Source organism: Pan troglodytes, chromosome 8, assembly GCF_028858775.2.
Source record: "Pan troglodytes isolate AG18354 chromosome 8, NHGRI_mPanTro3-v2.0_pri, whole genome shotgun sequence".
Taxonomy (NCBI): domain Eukaryota; kingdom Metazoa; phylum Chordata; class Mammalia; order Primates; family Hominidae; genus Pan; species Pan troglodytes.
The window spans coordinates 48,514,423-48,532,961 of NC_072406.2; the positions used below are offsets into that span (position 1 = coordinate 48,514,423).

The 18,539-nt window shown below is 45.4% G+C and overlaps 1 protein-coding gene across 17 annotated transcripts in view; it reads left to right on the forward strand.

Annotated features, from left to right (window-relative positions):
- Positions 1–18,028, forward strand: part of CCNY (cyclin Y) — a 326,218-nt gene extending 308,190 nt beyond the window's left edge. For all 17 annotated transcript variants that reach the window (XM_063781644.1, XM_016963029.3, XM_063781645.1 and 14 more), the window contains 3 exons: positions 1,276–1,442; positions 14,308–14,470; positions 17,342–18,028. In XM_063781644.1, coding sequence (XP_063637714.1) covers positions 1,276–1,442; positions 14,308–14,470; positions 17,342–17,458 — 447 coding nt within the window. In that variant the 3' untranslated portion in view covers positions 17,459–18,028. The remainder of the gene's footprint in view (positions 1–1,275; positions 1,443–14,307; positions 14,471–17,341) is intronic.
- Positions 18,029–18,539: the final 511 nt, after the last annotated feature.

The window sequence follows — 18,539 nt, forward strand, 5'->3', positions numbered from 1 at the left end:
AGAAATCCTGTATTACTTGGTTTTATTTTCCAGTCATTTTAATGATTTAAAAATAGGTATATAAAATCATAATCACAGTGATATACGACTTCACACCCATTAGGATGACTATTACCAAAACAAAACAGAAAATAAGAAGTGTTAGGGAGGATGTGGAGAAATTGGAATCCTTGTGCATTGCTGAAATGTGAAATGGCGCATACGGTGGAAAATGATATGGCAGCTCCTCAAAAATTGAACATAGGATTACCCTATGATCCAGCAATTCCACCTCTGGGTATGTACCCAAAAGAATTAAAAGCACGGATTCAAACAGATACTTGTACACCAGTGTTCATAGCTGCATTGTTAACAATAGCCACACAGAGGGAACAGCTCAAATGTTCATTGACAGATGAATGGATAAACATGATGGGGTATATGCATACAGTTGAATAATATTCAGCCTTAAAAAGGAAGTTCTGACCCATGCCACAACATGGGTGAACCTTGGGGTCATTATGCAAAGTGATAATAAGTCAGACAGAAAAGGACTAATATTTTATTATTCTACCAATATGATGTGCCAAGAGTAGTCAGATTCATAGAGAATGGTGGTTGCCCGGAGCTGCAGAGAGGGAGGAAGTGGGGAATTATTATTTAACGGGTGTAGAGTTTCAGTTTAGGAAGATGATAAAGTTCTGGAGATAGATGGTGGTGATGGTTGCACAGCAGTGTGTCAGGTGAATGTGGTAACCACCACACTGCAGAAACAACACAACAGTGTGAATGTACCTAATGCCGCTGAACTGAAAATGGTTAAATGGTAAATTACATGTGTATATTTTACCACAATAATTAAAAGATAGGCTTATCAACAACTGCATGTATATCTATAGTTATCTCAAAACAAAAAGCTTAATTTAAAAAAACCTACAAACAAAAAAAAAAGTGTATTCTCTATACATTCTCTGTCCTTTCTGTTGGAACATTCATTAACATGTATGGATATCACAGTTGATAGAGTGAGAAATTAGCCTGTGCTTCCTGGAATTGTTTCCTCCACAGAGTCTGTTTAAGATCCAGCTGCACCCACACTGTCCACTAATGGAGTGGGACTTTTAGCCCATGTTTCATCAGACTCATTGAGTCCTTTGGCCTTTTAAAAATAAATATGATTGGGTAATAAATTCCCATTTAAAGGTGGATGTAATACATGTTTTAGCATTTCTTGAGGTGTGCTGGTGTTTAGGAGAAAACAAATCACTTAGCTCTGGCATTGTCTTGTCTTCCCAGGTGTACCTTGAAAGACTTTTAACATACGCAGAGATAGATATCTGTCCGGCCAACTGGAAGCGGATTGTTTTAGGGGCGATCCTGCTGGCCTCCAAGGTGTGGGATGACCAGGCTGTATGGAATGTGGATTACTGCCAGATCCTGAAAGACATCACGGTGGAGGACATGTGAGTTGGGGGGCAGAGGGTGTTGGTCATCAGAGTCTTGGCCAGACCATTTGGAAAGAAAGCTGCCTCCTTTTTTGATGGTCTGTATAGCGCAGAATGCATGCATTTGACTGAATGTCTGTTGTGAGCTGTTACAACAGGGGCATGGCTGTGGAATATTACATATGAAAACCTGCATTTCTCATCATGTGGATCTTGAACAGGTACTGGTAACACCTCCTGGTTTTGTGAAACTGCTTTACAGAAACTATATTGTAGGCAAACACTCCTTTAATTAGAAAAGTGTGGTCCAGTACTGATAGCAGCCTGTGATGGTTTATATTTGGGCTTTGTATCTCACTGCAGACTGATCACAGAGAGGTAATGCCGCCATACAGTCCTTTGTGGTCAATAAGGCAATCCAGAAAGCACAAAAGCTAAAATATTTTACGTTTTTGTTTAGTTTCACAGAGAAAACATCCACTGCTTTGTCATGTTTTGCAGGTTCAGTTGCTTCAGGTCAGCCTCGTGTCCCTGGGGCTCCCACTTGCAGCATGAACAGGGCTCGGGGAGGGCATTGGCCTTGGGGGTTCTGGGGACTGAGAGCTGTCCACTCCCCTCACTCTCTGGGCAGTGTCAGGGTTTCTCAGATGGGCCAGTCTTCAATTTAGGTGAGGATTATTAGTAGGACACCTGCAGACTATTGTCTGGGGGGTCTCTAGGGACTGGGAATCCAGGAACTGAGTTCAGAGCCCTTGGGGAAGAAGGAATTGTAGAAAACAATCAGATAGCACTACTTGACTTACAGTTCCTTATGATTTGTAGTCACTTCTGACATTATTGTTGCTAAAACTTTTCTCATACTTTTTGTTTGGCAAACCTCCTCAAGGGGGCTTTAAGCTGGAGGAGGTTACCAGCTCTGTTTCAGTCTACACCCACATCCCTGCCCCCAGTAATCCTCAGATGCAGGACCTTCCCAGTGCCTGTGACAACTACCACTGCAGGGGTGTCCCTGGGCTGCAGACTCGTGGGCATGTGGGTTCTGGATTCCGCAGCAGCCTAGGGCCCTCCTTGCCTCTGGTTACTGACTCCCCAGGCACCCATTGTTGTGGCACCCTTTGAAGCACTGCTTGTTTATGTTCTTAGGGCATTTGTTGCAGAGCCTATTCCTGCTGCAGACCTATAAAATTTCATCCTGTATCTGTAGTTCTTTATTACATAAAGTAAGAAACACATAAAGAAGTTTTTTAAATCAGAACTATATAGTAAGAAAAATAAAATTCTTGACTATATTTCATGGTGAAAACAGCTACTAAAATAGTTGTCATTCATATCATAAAGGAGGTGGACATTTGGGTGCGAGGTATAAGAAATTCTGGCCTGTTTTCTTTATTGGGGATTATCTTTGCTCAGCTGCTTGGTATCATTTGACACTGAACAGCACGTCACATGATGACTTCCTGGCTGTCCCCTCCTGTTAGATGATACATGACCAGTGACTTGGTTTAGGTGGTACTCAGGTTCTGTGAGAGCACAGAGGGCCCCCCGACCATGACTAGGTGTGTCCACTTAAAGCCAGAATACCTGATGAAATTAGACTAGGTCTTAAATATTTTGATTTGTATCCTAACTATATTTCCAAAAGGAAGCGAGAGACAAATGCAAATTGCAGATACCACAGAAGCATGAAAACAAAAGAGAACAGAGAAAAATGACCAGTGAATAACATTAGAGGTGTGGAGGAGATGCCTTTTGTACTCTTACCCTTAACCCACCAGGTTTAATTCACCAAAATGCCAGCAAACTGAATTTTCATGGAAACTTAAGATCAATGGAAAATCCTCTTAGTTGATTTCAAATTTTGAGGAAATGTTTATAAAATATTTGTCAGGAGGTACACATTGCCCAGTTCATGCATATGTCAGTTGAATCCTCTCAGCAACCCTGTGACATGTGTACTGATGTCCATGTTACAGATCTGGATAATGAGGCCTAGAGAGGTTCAATAATGCTCCAACAAAATAACCAAGTGGGGAGGTTTATCCCCAGCTGATTAAGAATTAAGAAAGACTCATCTTTCTTAATCCCAGTGACCGTTCATTATACAGTAGTCAAATGAAAATGATGTGTACTGGTCCTCAGTTACGAAGATGTTTTAAACATTCATTTTTAATTTTTCCTTCTCTCTTTAAATAAAAAGGAGGGTAAAGTAACAGGTCATTTGGAATTCTAGGTACTTAGGTTGTATTCATTGAAGGTTTAAATTCAAGTCAGTAAAACCCAATTACCAGGAATATTTATAATCACAATAACAACAACAGCAGCAGCAGCTATCCTATATTGAGTACTTCCTAGCTCAAAAGAAATGACTTTTCTGCGTTAATTCACATCTCACATTTATCCATGAGGCGGTACTATTATTCCCATTTTACAGATGGAAACGAGGCCCTGAGAATTAAGTAAGATGCCCAGGTGACTTGACTAGTAAGTCAGTCACAATTTATGTTTCTTCTCTTCTAAGCAATTGGAGCTACAGTTGTTTCATTTAATACTTAATTTAAAAAACAACTGTTTTTTGTAAGTCAACTCTTTTTCTACACAGAGAAGTTAAAACAGTTGGCCAGTGTTCATTCAGCTGAAATTAACTTAATATCAAGAATTGTTTTGATAATGATAGCCTTAATGTCTGTTCTTTTGATGGGCAGTCAATATCTTAAACAATTATACATTATAATAAGGTTGGATTTTTTTTCAAGTGCAAAATAGTAATAGTTACTGTATTGAATGAAGCTGCTGCTTTACTCATTAAGATTTTGAAAGAACCAGCACTATGGTTAGTAGAATAGTAGGATTGATGTTAAAACTCTGTTCCATATTTTGTCCAAAGAAAATTGATCATTTTTTAGCCTGTTTTCTGTCTTTTTTGAAAGCTGTTGGTGCCCAGGCTACCCCATTGCCATCTGAGCCACTGGCTGAACCTTAGTGACTCATGCAGCATTTGATCAGTGCCCCACATGCCTGTAGCTGGGCAAAGGAAGGAGGCATTCAGGAAGACCTGATGTTTCTAAAAGGTCTGACCATAAATAGTTCTCCTGAAGAAACTGGAGTGCCGCCTTTTTCCACTGCCCTCTGTCAGGCTGGAGAGCAGATCATGGGGAGATGCAGCTCAGGTGCCTTGTGCTCCTCTGCTTTCCTTGCAGAGCTCTGAGGACTGAAGGCCCTGCGTAGGCAAAGTTGTAACCTGGCCAGACTGAGTCCTTGCGTGTTCAGATTCTTACATATTTTATTCTACTGTTTGTTTTGAGAGCCACTGTGATCCATCTATAATATACTATTTACTCTTTGGTTATATGATTACCACACTATAAGACTCTATACGTTCTCTGTAGAAAAGCTGATCAAACAATTGCGTATATGGATATTTGGGGAGGAATAGACACGTTTTCCCCCTGCCAGAAGATTGGAGGGAGCATGGAGCTTCCTTCTGATAGGGGTAATAGCTGAAAGGATGCTCTGAACCACACGTAAATCAGGAATTTACAGTTCCTGATTACGCAGAGGTACTTGGCACGGTTGTGTCTCCATTCCTTTCTGGAGGTGCCAGCCAGTGACCACAATAGTGGAGGTCTTTATACATTTTGGCCTGTTTATCCCTAGAAGTAGTTTGGAAAATTTTATATCCCCACTACATTTTTTTTTTTTTTAAGACAGAGTTTCACTGTTGTTGCCCAGGCTGGAGTCCAATGGCGCGATCTTGGCTCACTGCAACTTCGCTTCCCGGGTTCAAGCAATTCTCCTGCCTCAGCCTGCTGAGTAGCTGGGATTACAGGCGCCCGCCATTAGTCCTGACTAATTTTTGGTATTTTTAGTACAGATGGGGTTTCACCATGTTGGCCAGGCTGGTCTCAAACTCCTGACCTTAGGTGATCTGCCCGCCTCGGCCTTTGTAGTTGACATTTGAAAATTTTTATCCCAAGTTTTAGTTGTTGTAAAGGATGTTATTTGCAATATATTTTATATTGTAGGGTTTTAAAGTTAAAAGTATTCATTAGAGACTGAATATACCAGAGTAATATGAAACTCACAGTTACCCATTTTCTTAGAGGTGAAAATTTTACATTGCTGCTTTTTCTCCTTGAACTCATTATTTTCTTTCTAGTTTCCTCACACATTAGCCTCTTCTTCAAAATTCTCCACATCAAAAATGTACATTTAAGTCAAAATTGCAGTAGTGTTTTCTGGCTGATAGTGTTCTAATTTATTAAAAACACTTTCAGGTCTGAGTTGTCATTAGTACACAGTTGATCAAAATATAGACATACTAAAGCTGGGTGCAGTGGCTCACACCTGTAATCCCAACACTTTGGGAGGCCGAGGTGGGTGGATCACTTGAGGTCAGGAGTTCAAGCCAGCGTAGCCAACATGGTGAAATGCCATCTCTACTAAAAATACAAAAAATTAGCTGGTACTGGTGGTGCTCACCTGTAGTCCCTGTAGCTACTCAGGAGGCTGAGGCAGGAGAATCGCTTGAGCCCAGGAGGCGGAGGTTGCAATGAGCCGAGATCGTGCCACTGCACTCCAGCCTTAGCAACAGAGCAAGACTCCATTTTATATTAAAAAAAAAAAAGTCAGTATAAATTATTAAATATATAAAAAGTAAAACCTTATGGGAAATAGATTTCTTAATGAGATCAGTAGTTTGTTCTTTCGTTAGTTTATATTTTTGTGTATGATGATTATTGAAACCAGGCTGAGCATCAGTTTTATTCCCCTTTCTCTTCTTTTGCCTCTTTGGTGTGAGTTCAGAGCACACGTTCAGATGAGTCGGTGAAATTTTGAGGAGTTTTATTATAGTAGTGTCACTCAAGTCTTAAGACACTTTTTGAATTATATGCTAAAATTACACAGCCATCTATTAGTAAAGGCTATTTAAATGAGCCTACCAACCCCCGCTTCAGTTTGTTGAAAGCAAAAACTGGAAACCATCTAAGTAGCCTGTCACTAGAGTCATTCACTTTCCCAGCACCACATGTTGGGATATAGTCCCTTTCCTGGGTTCCTCAGAGGGTGTTCCCCCTGAGGCAGTGAACCTTAGTAAGGGCAAGTGAGCAGCCTGCCTTTCCCTCCCAGGGTAGGAGAAGAGCAACTGGGAAAGAAGAAGCCAGAAGGAGAATCTGCACACACAGATTTGTTCTCCAGCAAGTCAGTTTTAGGAGAGTGAAATGAAAGTTACAGATCTAGAAATCTCTTTCCTAATGCTGTGTTCTCAAGCATGCTTAGAGACACTTTCTGTACTATAAATTGAATGCATATCCCAGCTTGAAGTCCAGAGTCCTGCTGAGTCCTGTAACAGATGCTATTCATGATATGGGCTGAATTGTCTCCTCTAAAATAGATGTGTGAAGTCCTAACCCCTAGACCCTCAGAATGTGACCATATTTGGAGATATATTTTTTAAAGAGGAAATTAAATTAAAATGGGGTCATTAGGGTGGGCCCTAATCCAGTATGTCTGATGTCCTCATAAGAAGAGATTAGGACACAGACAACACAGAGGGATGGCCATGTGAGGACACAGAGAAGGTAGCGTCTGCAAGCCAAGGAGAGAGGTCTCGGAAGAAACCAACCCCACTAACACCTTGATCTTGGACTAGTAGCCTCTAGAATTGTGAGAAAATAAATTTCTGTTGTTGAAGCCACCCAGTCTGTGGGACTTTGTTACCTGTGTTAGTCTGTAGCCCTAGCCAACTAATACAGATTTTGGTACTGGGAAATGAGGTGCTGCTGTAGCAGATACCTAAAAATGTGGAAGTGGCTTTGAAAGTTGGTAAGGAATAGAGGCAGGAGGAGTTTTGAGGTGCATATTAGAAAAACCCAAGACTGCCTTGAAGGGATTGTTGGTAGAAATGTGGGCATTAAAGGTGATTCTGGTGAAGACTCAGAAAAGAGGACAGCTGTAGAAAATGCCTCTACCATTTTAGATGCATTCACATGTCATCATGAACAGAATGTTGTTGGCAATATGAATGTCCAAGGTGCTTATGGTGAGGTCTCAGAAAGAAGTGAGGAGCATGTTCCTGGGAGCTGGAGGAAAGGTGATCCTTGTTAAAAAGTGGCAAAGACCTGACCAAATAGTGTTCTAGTGTTTAGTGGAAAGTGGAATGTTTAAGAAATGAATGTGGATGTTTTAGCCAAGGAGATTTCCACGCACAGTGTGGAAGTCACAGCCTGGTCCCTCTTGTTGCTTGTAGTATACTGTGAGAGGAGAGAGAGAAACAAGGAGGAGGAATTATTTAATAACAAGGAACCAAATCTTCTAGCTGAAGATTTAGAAATCTCAAATCTTCTAATCTCAGTCTATCCATATGGCAAAAAAATGGGAAGGTGTGCTCTGGAGGCAACACAAGGGTGGTGGGACAGCATTTGCTAAAGAGATTACAGATGTGACAGATGGATTCAGTCAGCTAGCCATCTTAGCAGAAGCGCTGCCGGCTTGCACCAAAGGGCCCAGAGACAGGACAGGTGAAGCAAGGCTGTCGTACTCTGGCATTCCACGGGCCAGCAGAACTGTCTGGCATGACTTGTGATATCCTCCAAGGAAAGGGGTGAATGATCCTGAGATGGTACCGAGGCCAGCAGGTCTGCCACTGCCACCATGGGCCCAGCAGGGACAGCCTGGAATGAGGCTGTTTCCCCCTTGGCTCCAGGGGGTTAGGCCAAGGCAGGGCTGCCTACCTGGGGGTGGGTGATGGCGCATCAGCAGAGAGGACTTCAGTCTTTAATCCCTGGAGCTTGCCCTGCTAGATTTCGGGCTTGCTGGGCACTGTGACCCCTTTCTTTCTGAGTTTTTTTCTTTCTTTTGGAAGGAAAGGGGATGCCTGTCCTATGTCTGTCTTGTGCCTGTGCCGCCATTGTATTTTAGAAGCAGGTCACTGGGTCACAGCTGGAGAGGAATTTTGCCTTAGGATGAATCATACCTCAATGTTCACCCATACCTGATTCAGATGAGATTTAGATAGGATTTGGGACTTAGAGATGGAGCGGGAATGCATTAGGACTTTGGGGCTGTTAGGATGAGGTGAGTGTGTTCTGCATGTAAGATGGACATGAATTCTGAAGGGCACGAAGGCAGTGTTGCGGGGCTGAACTTTGTCCCCCTCAAATTCACATGCAAAGCCCTCCCAACCCCTAGTGTTTGAGAATGTAACCATGTCTGGAGATAAGGTTTTTAAAGACCTAATTAAATTAACATTGGTTCATTTGGGTGGGTCCTAACGTAATATGACAGGTGTCCTATAAGAAGAAGAGATCAGAACACAGGGAACAGACAGAAGGATGAGCATGTGAGACTCAGTCGGCCACCTGCAAGCTACGGAGAGCAGCCTCAGGAGATACCAGTCTGCTGACAGCTTGGATTTACAGCCACAAACTGTGGGGAAAAAATTCCCGTTGTTTAAGCCCCTAGCATTTTCATTACAGCAGCTCTTGCAAACTAATACACCCTGTAAACTTTATTAAAAGAAGGAATGAAATCCACATTCTAGGAGCTGCTGGAGATATCTGTGGACATAGATGCTGGTGGAGCTAGAGGCTCCAAGTGATTTTGTGGCACCTGCACAGTAAAATAGATTTACTATTAGAATTTTTAGAAATGAATACTTCTTTCAGTCTTTCCCAGTAAAACCGTGTGAGCCCAGGAATTGGTGGAATTGGACATCACTCAGCTGAATGGCTGAGGGAAAATCATGACTCCTCGGTAGCCCTTTATGGGGAGAGGAGGTAGCACAAGGCTCACTGGAAGCTGGGGGCCCTGCACCAAGGTAAAGATGAGCAGAGGCACTACCGGTGAGTTTTCCCAGCATAACTTCAGGAATAGAGCTGAGATGACACAGCCTGTAGAACAGGGGCCTGGACAGCCACCCAAGCTGCACTCCCTACCTGCAGTACCTTAGATGAACAATGGGTTCCTTCCACAAATCCCACTTGGGTGTCCCAGAATGAGGGAGGTGCGTGTCAGGAGCTTGTCCTTCTTGGCACGCTGTGGAAGTCCCCAAGATCCTAGAATCCTCTTTTTCATCCCCAAGTGGGAAAAGAGTCAGTGGCTTGGGCCTGAGGGTGGGGTGGGAGGCATTTGGGCAGGAGAAGTCTCAGATATCCTGGGGTGGGCTCCATCCTATCAAGGGCTGCCCTGCTGCATTTTTCTATAATCCCATCACTCAGAAAGAATATTGCTAACATTTTTATTATATAGAATTTACCAGTGTTTACATAGATTTTATTTTTACAAAACTGGGCCCATACTGTACGCGTTGTTTTAAACTTTTTGCCATTTAGCAGTGTGTTATTCTGTGATTAGCTGGTCTCAGTTTCCTGGCAGAGGCAAACAACCCGAGCTTTCCCTTGGAGCTCCTGAGCCAGGGAGAGGGCTCACAGGTTTCAGCTGGAAACCTTTTCAAATGGGGTTTTTGGTAGTGCTTGTTCTTCTAGGTACCTTTCTTCCTGGCCTCCTGTGTCCCAGCTTCCTGAAGTGACCTTCCTGGTATTTTTTACCATAGGCTAATCTCCTGCTCAAGAATTATCCAACAGTGAGAACTTGACTGGGAGTCTCCCCATGTACCTTTGGACAGAGGGGCTCTGGCTTGGAAGGAAGCTGACTGTGCAGCTGCGTATCTGTGGGCGCAGGCTGAAGAACACTGTACGACGAGTGTCACTGAGACTTGCAGGCAGAATAGTCAGGGCACCAGGCCATGTGGATAGTCACCAGCACCAGTCAGATGTTAGCTTCAGGCAGACCTCATGTGGGAAGATGGGGCCAAGGGCCAGCCTTTCTCCCACTCTCACCAACAATCAGTGGTCACAGCATCACAGGCCAGCTTAGAGCAAGAAGTGGCAACCACTGTGGATGGGGAAAGGACAGTGAAATTTCACCATGCAGAGTTCTGTAGGCAAAAATACTGTTAAAAAAAATTACACCTCGAGGTTTGTCTGTTTCTTGTTTTTGTTTTGCATTGTTCCCGTAAATGTCATTTTCATGTGTAGACAAATCCAAATAAGGAGAAATCAAGTGACTTGTCCAAGCATTGCATGGCACAGAAGGTCACAGAGAAAGAACTTCAGTTCCTCTGTAGGTACCTGGTTTCTGGTGGTATTTTGTTTTTAAATTGTAGTAAAATGTATGTAGCATGAAATTTATGATTGTAGCCATTTTTAAGTATACATTTCTGTAGCATTAAGTACATTTACATTGTTGTGCAACCATTACCACCATCCATCTCTAGAACCCTTCATTTTCGCAAACTGAAACTCTCCCCCTGTTAAACACTAACTTGCCATTCCTCCTTCCTCCAGCTCCTGGTGATCACTGTCCTACTTTTTGTCTCTGTGAACTTCACTACTTTCAGGACCTCACACAAGTGGGATCATACAGTCTGTGTCCTTCTGTGTCCAGCATATTTCACTTGCCAATAATGTCCTCAGGGTTGATCCATGTTGTAGTGTGTGTCTGAATTTCCTTTCTTTTTAGGGCTGTATAATACTTCATTGGGGGTCTGTGTCCCGTTTTGTTTATCCACTCATCCACCCATGGACACTTGGGTTACAACCTCCACATTGGGCTAGTAAGTGGAGGCTGTAAGTGTGGCTATGCAGATACCTTTTCAAGACTTTGTTTCTCCTTCTTTTGGGAAGTGACCCTAGTTTCTAGAAAAGTAGGCAGCATATTAGATGATTAAAACAGCTCTTTTTACATCATTTTAGAGTTCTATTTTCAAGTTGCTGAATTGTACCAAATTGGGTTTTTATACAGTGTTGATCTAGTGTGACAAATATTTCTGAAATGTGGTTTTTGTTGATCGACTTGAATATATTTCTTACAACGTTTTACACCAAAACTGTTTCTTCATAGTTATCTAAATGCAGATAGTAAATCCATCAGGCCCATTCTTGGCATCACGTTAGTTTTCTGATAATTTATCACATAGCAAGCTGTCAGTGTCCCTGTAAAAGATGTGCTGCTGAAGTTTGGAAATTCAAGTTTTGGAAATTATTTTTGTTTTCTAAATCTTTAGAAAAAAATTCATTTTTTGAAAATACAACAGCTCTAAAATCTATTTTCTCAAAGCTTAACCAGAAACTCAAGCTTGGAGAAGGTTGTTCTGTTTTCCAGGGAACCCTGGGAAAATACCGCCTTGTTCAAAAGCAGCTTCCTCTTGACTTTGCTCATAGTATCTGCCTCCATCTGGAACCATGGTGTCTGTATATCATTTTGGGCAGGATTATCAGGCTGTTCTCTTAGACTTTTCTTCTTACCATTGGGAGAATACGCTTTGCAGTGACGCCTGTTGACCACCAGACGGTGGTGTGTCCACGGCAGCTCCCAGGTTCACTTGGGATTTGCTCCTTTGACGTTTGACACTTCTGGCCTTAGCAGGGCCTCTGACGCTTTCGTTTTGTTGAAGTCTTACCTGGATTCCAGTATTTCACAGGATGATCTCTTATTAAATCTCATTTAAATGAAGCATAAATGAAAGTTGTTTTAAGTAAAAATTATCCCAAATCAAAGTAAATTATTATTTATTTATTTATTTTTGGGACAGAGTTTTGCTCTCGTTGCCCAGGCTAGAGTGCAGTGGGGCAATCTCGGCTCACTGCAACTTCCGCCTCCTGGGTTCAAGTGATTCTCCTGCCTCACCCTCCTGAGTAGCTGGGATATTAGAGGTGCCCACCACCATGCCTGACTAATTTTTTTTTTTTTTTTGGAGACAGAGTTTCGCTCTTGTAGTCCAGGCTGGAGTGCAATGGCGCAATCTTGGCTCACTTCAACCTCCACCTCCTGGGTTCAAGTGATTCTCCTGCCTCAGTCTCCTGAGTAGCTTGAATTATAGGCATGTGCCACCATGCCCGGCTAATTTTCTTTGTATTTTTAGTAGAGACGAGGTTTCACCCTGTTGGCCAGGCTGGTCTCAAACTCCTAAACTCAGGTGATCCACCCTCCTCAGCCTCCCAAAGTGCTGAGATTACAGGCGTGAGTGACCACACCCAGCCTAAATTCTTAAAAACTATGAAATTTAGTACAGTAAATACATTTGGAGCTTGTTATCACTCTTTTCACGAGGCTGTGTGGAAACAAGCAGTGACGCTCTTCATCTGATGAAGAGACCAGAATGGGCCTTCCTCGGGCCTCCTTCCTTGCCACCTGCCCACAGGTCCCAGTGCTCCTTTCCCCAGGAGCTTCATGTCTCCCCAGAGCCACTGGCCTTGCTCAGCCCCAGCCTCCCCACCCGCCTCCTTACTGCTCTTGTCCTTTGTCACAGCAACTTGAGCTGGTGTGGAGCCCTCCTCAGTCCTTCATAGCTGAGTGCTATGAGTCACCAGGAACAGCCATAGGGGTCTCGGGACATCACTCAGGACAGGATGGTGCCTGCACGTGAGGCTCAGACCCAGACCCTCAGCGTTCAGCAGAGTTGGCAGGACATGACTTAGAATGCCGAGGCTGGGATCGGGGTCAGGAGGGTGAGGCCCTGCACTAGGGCCCTGGCTTCACTCACAGGAAATGGTGACTGTGTGTTTTGGCTGCCTGCAGCAGGTTGGAGGGGACCCACTCTGCCCGAAACACCCCCCTCCTCAGCCCTGGTTCCTCTCCGCCAGAGCTGCATGCTTCCCTCACCTCAGTTCAGCTCTCACTGCTGTGGGAAGCCTTCTGAGATCATGTGCTGGGGGCCAGGCATGCAAAAGCAGATGTTGCACTTCCTGACTATGAGGAGAACAGCCCAAGAGGCTGAGTTCAGCAGCCACATGCTGCATAGTGAGGGCAAGGACAGGAGGTTCCTGGAGGGTGTGCAGTTGGTGGGCACCCTGTGGGTGGGCACCCCTGGGGGCTTCCTGGGGAGAACGTGCTGAATCTTAGTGTGTGACCCAGGACCAGTGCTCCACAGATAGTTCCCTCACTGAGAAGGTTCCCCCCACCCAGAGGAACTATCTAGAAATAAACCTAATTTGAAAGATAGCTGACATGAGAAGTTCTTAAAGTAGAAGTTTTTGAATTTCTCCCAGCATTCCATCAACATGTAGATGGGTTGGCAGGGTGGATCTTAGCATCTCCTCTCCCAACCTACCTTTTTAGTTGAGTGGTTCTCAGAGTGTGGGCCCGGGGCAAGAGCCTCAGCCTCACCATCATCTGGGAGTTCCTTAGAAATGCACATTCTCAGGCCCCACCGCAGACCTACTGATCCCCACAGTGTGAAGGTGGAGCCCCCTGTCTGTTCTAACAAGCCCACCAGGTGATGGGGTGCATGCTCAAGTGTGGAAACTACTGCTTCCATTCTTCCCGGCTTGTGAGTTCTCTTTTTAAGAGACTGAGGCAGAGACTGGACACCCTCCCCCCATAATCCCTGCCTTTTGCCTAAGAAAGCCCCTACACAGTTCCTCCCTTCTTTTCTCCCTGGAGGTAGGGAGGGGCCACCGAGGAAGCCAATGTCCTCTAGGTCTGCAGAGGCTGAGTGTTTTCCTCTGGGCCCCTGCCGAAGGGCCCTCACTGGACTCCATGTGGCAGCTCTTGGCTGCTGCATCCACCCTTTGTTAGCAGCCTGTCCTCACGGAGACCTGCAGCCAGAGCCTGCTGTGTGTGTGTTAGATCTCAGTGAAGTGATTCGCCCTGAAACGCTTCCTGGTGATGATCCCAATTAACCAGTCCTCATCCTTCTGGGCACCAGATCAAGTGGATTTGGCTTTTAATCCCAATATGGTGGTCTAACCAGACATTTAATTAGATCACTGGTCTTCCTGGAGGATGCAGTTTTCTGGAGTCTGGTCTCCAGCAACTTGCCTTGGCAGGCCACGTGGCCTGGTGTGGCAGCTAAGCATAGGCTATTTTTGTCTTTGCTTTGCAGGAACGAGCTAGAGCGACAGTTTCTTGAATTGCTGCAGTTCAACATCAATGTTCCTTCCAGTGTCTATGCCAAGTATTATTTTGATCTTCGTTCTCTGGCAGAAGCGAACAACCTGAGCTTTCCCTTGGAGCCCCTGAGCAGGGAGAGGGCTCACAAGCTTGAGGTAAGATGGTTTAAAACAGCGTTTTGTGGTGCAGTGTTGCCAATACATCATCTGAGTACCAGGGATGCATGTGGTCACATTGATCATTTCCCCCACTGCATGATGTAAAATAAAGATGAGCTACTAGGATATATAGCTGGGCAGTTGATTATGATTTGTTCTGCTTCTTTTTTCTTTGAGACGGAGTCTCGCTCTGTCACCCAGCCTGGAGTACAGTGGTGCGATCTTGGCCCACTGCAGTCTCTGCCTCCCGAGTTAAAGCAATTCTGCTTCAGCCTCTCAAGTAGCTGGGATTACAGGTGCCTGCCACCACACCCGGTTGATTTTTTATATTTTTAGTAGAGACGGGGTTTCACAGTGTTGGCCAGGCTGGTCTCAAACTCCTGACCTCAGGTGATCTGCCTGCCTTGGCCTCCCAAAGTGCTGGGATTACAGACGTGAGCCGCTGTGCCTGGCCAGCCACTTCATATTTTTAATAACCAGTTTAATATCACTTTATACTTAATAAGCAAAGTTTTTTTGTTTTTTTTGGGTTTTTTTGAGATGGAGTCTTGCTGTGTTGCCCAGGCTGGAGTGCAGTGGCACGATCTCAGCTCATCACAACCTCCACCCCCTGGGTTCAAGTGATTCTTCTGCCTCAGCCTCCCTAGTAGCTGGGACTACAGGTGTGCACCACTGCGCCCAGCTAATTTTTTTTTGTATTTTTAGTAGAGATGGATGGGGTTTCATTATGTTGGCCAGGCTGGTCTAGAACTCCTGACCTTGTGATCTGCCCACCTTGGCCTCCTAAAGTGCTGGTATTACAGGCATGAGCCACCATAATTCTATTTTGAAATCAAATATTTTTTAAAACCCTTACCTTTACGGACAGGTTTAAGAAAATTATGTCCCCCCAAAAAGCATTTCCCACAATATAAGCCCCTCAAAAAGATATTTCTCAGCATGCGCTTTCATAGGAAAAAGCTGCCAAATGATATTAACAATTGGGAATCCAAAAAGATTTGATTCTGCTTTTTATTTTTTTTCCAAAATACCTTTTCCATAGCCTGGTTAGAGCTGAGGGCAGCACCACTGGTCTTGGTCTGGGTTTTGGGCCGTCATTATTAAGCTGTGTAACTTTGGGTCTCATCACAGCATATTTGTATGTGGCTCCACCTCATATGTTCACCAGGCTCTTCCCACTTGACCTTTTGGCAGGACGAAAGGGGACGGGGGTGGTAATTAAGCAGGATCCCTGGGGAGAGACCCCTCCTCCAGAGAGGGTGTGCCCCAGCCTTTCTCCTCTGCACCTTTTTTCCCAATCCTGCCTTGGTCTCATCCCATAGAGTGTTTCCGAGTGGTGGACGGCACTGTCATGTCCCCAGCTTGTGAGGTCTTTGTGCTGCCCACGCCACTGCCCATCCCAGATGGGATGTTGTCACTCAGTGCAGAGTTGGTGTGGCATCATGATGGCTTGGCCACACGGTGATCTAGAACTGGGAGAAGAAACCTGTTATGGATTACACGCTTAAGAAAGAAAAATGTTAAATAAAAATTTAAAAAGTAATATGTTAATTCCAAGAAGTAAACCATAGAAAAGACTGGATGCATATCACTGGTTAGAAATAAAAATCCAGTGAGAGTTTCAGAACTCAGCCATGCCCCTGTGATTGTGTGCCAGCCTTTGGAATGGAAAGCCCACCCAGTCTCCCAGTTATCATCTATTCGAGGAAAAATGGAAAACCCTCCCTCTGCAGGACTTCCTGAAGGCAAATGTTGTGAAACCTTCGCAAGCACAGATGTGAGGTAGAATCTGGCTTTCCCTGAGAGCATGAGCCCCCTCTCAGCCTGTGCTGTGGTCCCTGGTCCCCCTCGTCACCAGCTATGGCTCTAGTGGCTGCTTCAGTGCTGATGAGACAAGCCAGAGCTCCTGGCAGCTACACAGCTCTGCAGGAAAGTGAGTCTTGTGTTCTCTGCTGAAGAATATCTGGGGCTCTGAGTCAGTCACCCTGAGTGCACAGGCCGAGGTTGGTGGAGTTGGCACCTGCTGTTCCCTCAGGTTTCTCCGAGTGCCGAGAAGGGAGAGCTCACCTGCTTCTGGGGCTGCTGTGTCACGGGCCCTAGGGGTTCAGCGGGGCAGGAGAAAAGGCCAGTCATGTCCTGACAAGGCTGCTCTTTCTCTTCTCCAAATAATCAAAGCCTGGGACAGTGGGCTCAGCTTTTACCATCAGCCACTTCTAGCCACACCCAGTGGAAGCCCTGGGAGAGTTGTTGCCAGAGTAGCATGGCCCCCCGTCCTCATCACCAAAGTGTTGATTATCTGCACATCTCATATTTTTGTGATCCCCCTGGGTCCCTCTTTCGGCAACCCTCTAGAGGTGACTTAAGTCCTCCATCCTTTTCTGTGGAGTCCCTAGCTGGTGGTCTGGCTGCAGCTGTCTTTGCCGCCAGGGGCTGAGCTCTCCTCTCTGTGAGGCTCAGCTCCAAGCCCGTGCTTCACGCCAGCCCTGCCAGGATGGTGCTGTTCTTGCCCCGCTTGCAGGTGAGGACGCCAAGGATTCAAAACAGCACGCGTGTGGGTGGGGCCCGTCCCACACCCCTAGATGGGGAGCCAGCGTTGACCCTGGTCGGGCCGACTGTGAGGTGACACTGTACTGTTATTTCACATCCTGAGAGTCTTTTCTCAGACTGTGAGCTCTTGGGAAACAAGAGCTGAGTCCACACTCCCTTCGTATCTCCCTGCTGCCAGCAGAGAGCTGGGCTCTGGGCCGGAGCTCCACAGGGGCAGGGGCTCTGCCTGTCCCTCATGCAACGCCCTCGGCGCCCAGGACGAGTGAGCAATGGACGCAGATATAGCCCGCCCTGACCCACACTGTCTCTCTTGCCCCTCAGGCCATCTCTCGCCTCTGCGAGGACAAGTACAAGGACCTAAGAAGATCCGCGAGGAAGCGCTCAGCCAGTGCAGACAACCTGACTCTGCCCCGGTGGTCCCCAGCCATCATCTCTTAACTACGGAGGCCCGCCGGAGGCCACACCATCCCTTAGTTTCTCCTTTAGTTTGAGAAAAGACAGACTTGGGGTGGGTTTGTTTTTGTTTTTTCTCTCCTTTTCTTTTTTAACGCATAGCTCTGTCAAGCTGCCTGGATGAGCGCCCATGCAGCAAGGCTTGGAGGAAGCGTCAGTGCCCTGGAGATCCCAGCTGGCTCTCCCCACTGTCAGCAACAGCACTTCCTTCGTGGAGGAAGTGGACTCGAATCCTGGAGGAGGAAATAAAGGGAAAGGGAAGTCGTGGAGAGGCAGGGAAAACGGTTAAGCGGCCCGGCCCTCTGGAGTCCCCGTGGGGGCGGTAGGCGAAGTTGGCGAGCGCAGCGGTGGATGCAGAGCTGGCTGCACCCAGGGCTGGGCCAGTGTGTCCTGTAAGACTTCTTGCATTCCTTCTGCTGCTTTTTTGGGATGGGGGTATTTTTGTTCATTTGTTTTTGCCCTGTTTTGATTTTGGTCCCACAGAGCAGGGGATGTAGTTTGTACCCACCATGGCGCAGACTTCCAAATAAATAGTACTGGTCATTTCTCTCCGCACTATTTCTGCGCGCTGTCTTCTGAGCTTTCTTCCTCACCAGTGGGCTGTGCTCGTTCCATTTCTGTACACCCTTATTTTATACCGTTTTTCTTCAACAATGGCGAAATTGACTGTAGTGCTGAACCAAAAGTATCCCTTTCCCTCCTTATTCCTCACCCCAAGAGCATTCTAGATCACATGGGTGCTTGTGCCTTCCGATTTTCTTGCATTTGTTTTTTTCCTGACCTGAAGTTGTTGTTACAAAATCAGTCAGACTTTGTGGGCTGAAGGACACGGTGCAGCAGAGGGTGTCCCTGTGAGAGTTCTGCAGAGTGCTGGGCATGCGCCTGGAACTACCGAGTAGGAGCCATTTCTTTGTACCCCTGCCTAATCCATTCCTCTCCTTCCAAGTCCATTGTTGCAAGCAATATTCTTCTCAATTTTTATATGTTTACTTTAAATCAAAGTTAGTCTATTTGTATAAAATTTTTAAAAAATCTAAAATAAAAAGAAAAAAAACAAGGGTGGGTT